This window comes from Chaetura pelagica, unplaced genomic scaffold (genome assembly GCF_000747805.2).
Source record: "Chaetura pelagica isolate M959 unplaced genomic scaffold, ChaPel_1.0 scaffold64, whole genome shotgun sequence".
Lineage (NCBI taxonomy): Eukaryota > Metazoa > Chordata > Aves > Apodiformes > Apodidae > Chaetura > Chaetura pelagica.
The window spans coordinates 33,133-35,675 of NW_009952885.1; the positions used below are offsets into that span (position 1 = coordinate 33,133).

Here is a 2,543-nt window from a genome sequence, read left to right on the forward strand (position 1 = left end):
GGAATAAAGCCCTCCTAGCAACTTGCATCAGCTTGTCACTTACCAGCAACTTGTAACTTTATAGTAACTTGTATTAGGAATAGTGTGGCCAGCAGGAGCAGGGCAGGGATGGTTCCCCTGTGCTTGACACTGGGGAGGACACACCTCAAATCCTGGGGTCAGTTTTGGCCCCCTCACCACAAGGACATGGAGGGGCAAGGGAGCTGGGGAAGGGGCTGGAGCACAGGGGTGAGCAGGAGCAGCTGAGGGAGCGGGGGGTGTCCAGCCTGGAGACAAGGAGGTGAGGGGAGACCTGCTGGCTCTGCAGCTGCTGAGAGGAGGTTGGAGCCAGGGGGGTTGGGCTCTGCTCCCCAGGAACAAGGGATGGGACAAGAGGAAATGGCCTCAAGTTGCACCAGGGGAGGCTGAGATTGGATATTGGGAACAATTCCTTCCTGGAAAGGGTTGTCAGGCCCTGGCCCAGGCTGCCCAGGGCAGGGGTTCAATCTCCATCCCTGGAGGGGTTTCAAAATCCTGTAGATGTGGTGCTGAGGGACGTGGGTTAGCACTGGACTGGGTAGAGTTGGGTTAATGGTTGGACTTGATCTCCAAGGTCTTTTCCAACCATGACAACTCCATCATTCTGTAATTAACTAGGACCTTGTGGCTACAAAAAAAAAAACTGCCCCTGGGCTGTCCAGTGTGAGAAGGGAGGTCAGGACTGAGGACTTGCCTTTGATGGCAGGTGCCTTTCAGCCCAGTAAGGGACAAAAGGATTATTTTCTGTTGACTTCCTGTTGATTTGTGTCTCTTCTGGAGCAGGCTCTAAAACCCTGAGCAAGAAAAATGCCCGGGGAGTGGTTCCCACCAGCTCTAGCTCTGCCAGAAACGTGTTGGACTCCTCTGGACCATTGGGCTCTGCAGCCTGATGGGAACATTCCTGCCTGGACCACAAAGTGCTGCAGGCAGTTGGAACAATTTGCTTTCACTTGTGGTAGCACCTGGATTTTGACACAGCCTTTGGCAGGTGATGTAACCAGGATCTGAACTTCCTCCTAAACCAAGGGAGGTTTGTGGCACAGAGCCTGGCTTAATTAGGGGTCTGAAGGAGAGGAAAGGAGCAGGATGCCAGCACCACAGCCTGGTAGAGCAGGTCCACAAGGACATACAGTGCCCAGGACTGTTCAGTGTTTTCCTGTTCCTTTCTGAGCTGCTGCTGCTGGTGACAAAGTGCTGTGCTCAAAAAGATGGGAAGGATCAAAACGTGAGGAAGGGAGGAGAGCCCTCACAGCCCACATTCTGCAGCCATCACCTCCTTCCCCTTCAGCCTTCCTGTGACCGAGCTGGGCCAGGGGCAGGGCAAAGCTTTGTGGCTTCTGAAGCTGCTCCAGGGGCTGCTCCCCAGCTCCAGCAGAAGAAGCTGGAAGCATCACTCCAAGCCTGCATCCTCCTGGGCTCAGGGAGGAGGGCTTACAGTGAGAACCACCCTGGAGCCCCCCTGGGAGCACCATCCCTGCTCCCACAGCCCCTACCTTCAGGTCCTTGGAGCGCTCGGTGCTGTCCTGCACGGCCCGGCTCTGCTCCAGGGGGGGCCTCAGGTTTGCAGTAATTGCCTTCTCCTGCTTGTCCAGGTCACTGTTCACCTTCTCCAGCCCTGCCAGAAGCTGGCGCCCCCGAACTGATGCAGCATCTGGATGAAGAAGAGGGACCAGTTTCAAGCTGTACCCCGGGCTCCATCCCCCTCCGCTGCCTGAGCCCTGTGCTCCCCAAGACCCCGAGGAGATGGGAAGCTCTGGGTGACACCCCCCCCCCCCAAAGGTGGGCCACCACGCCTCAGCAGAAGGTTGCAGCAGCTTTTCTGTCCCCAGGAAGGGGCCCAGCCCAAGCTGCCCCTGCAGAGCCAGACCTCCAATGCTGTCTGCCTTGAGCCCCTCGTAGCGCTGCTGCAGGATGTTCTTGCAGTTCCCTGTCTTCTCCTTCACCCCCACGTAGCGATCAGCAATTCTGCAGAACAGGGCAGCAGGTCAGGGCCAGGACCTCAGCAGTGTCCCTGCACTTCCCCTCCATCCCCCCATCCTGGTGCTGCTCTGGGAAGGAGGTGCAGCTCTGGAGGGACTCGTGGGACCCAGCAAGGGGGGCAGAGGCACCTTCACCCCACGTTGGTGAAGGGGTAGAGCAGTGTCTTCACCAGAGGGGTGAGAGCAGGGGAGAGGCAGCAAAGGCAGGTTCCTGCCTGCTGGGGGGCAGCTCCCCCTGCCATGCTGGTCCCCCAAAAGAAAGGGGGGCCTGGATGGCTCTGAGCTGGCCCCATTTTTCCAGGTGGGATCCTGCGTGCGAGCAGGAGGGTGCAGGAATTTCTCCTGGAGGAATTCCTGGGGCTTCAAGCAGGGCACGGCTGCTCCGTGGGGCTGGGGGCAGGAGCCCCTCACCAGCCCAGCACGGGGGCTGCAGCACTGGGGGGGCGGCCTGGGACGAGGGAAAAGCCCTGTGGGAGGCAGTGGGAGGGTCTGGCAGGGCAGGCTGGGGGGGCGGGCTCATACTGGTCTGCCAGTGCTATTGCTTCT

At 58.9% G+C, this 2,543-nt stretch overlaps 1 protein-coding gene across 1 annotated transcript in view; it reads right to left on the reverse strand.

Moving 5' to 3' along the window:
• PPL (periplakin) overlaps nt 1-2,543 on the reverse strand; it is a 76,003-nt gene that overhangs the window by 7,705 nt on the left and 65,755 nt on the right. The window contains exons 13-15 of the mRNA XM_009995447.1: nt 2,520-2,541; nt 1,886-1,983; nt 1,512-1,669 (exon numbers count right to left, since the gene is read on the reverse strand). Coding sequence (XP_009993749.1) covers nt 1,512-1,669; nt 1,886-1,983; nt 2,520-2,541 — 278 coding nt within the window. The remainder of the gene's footprint in view (nt 1-1,511; nt 1,670-1,885; nt 1,984-2,519; nt 2,542-2,543) is intronic.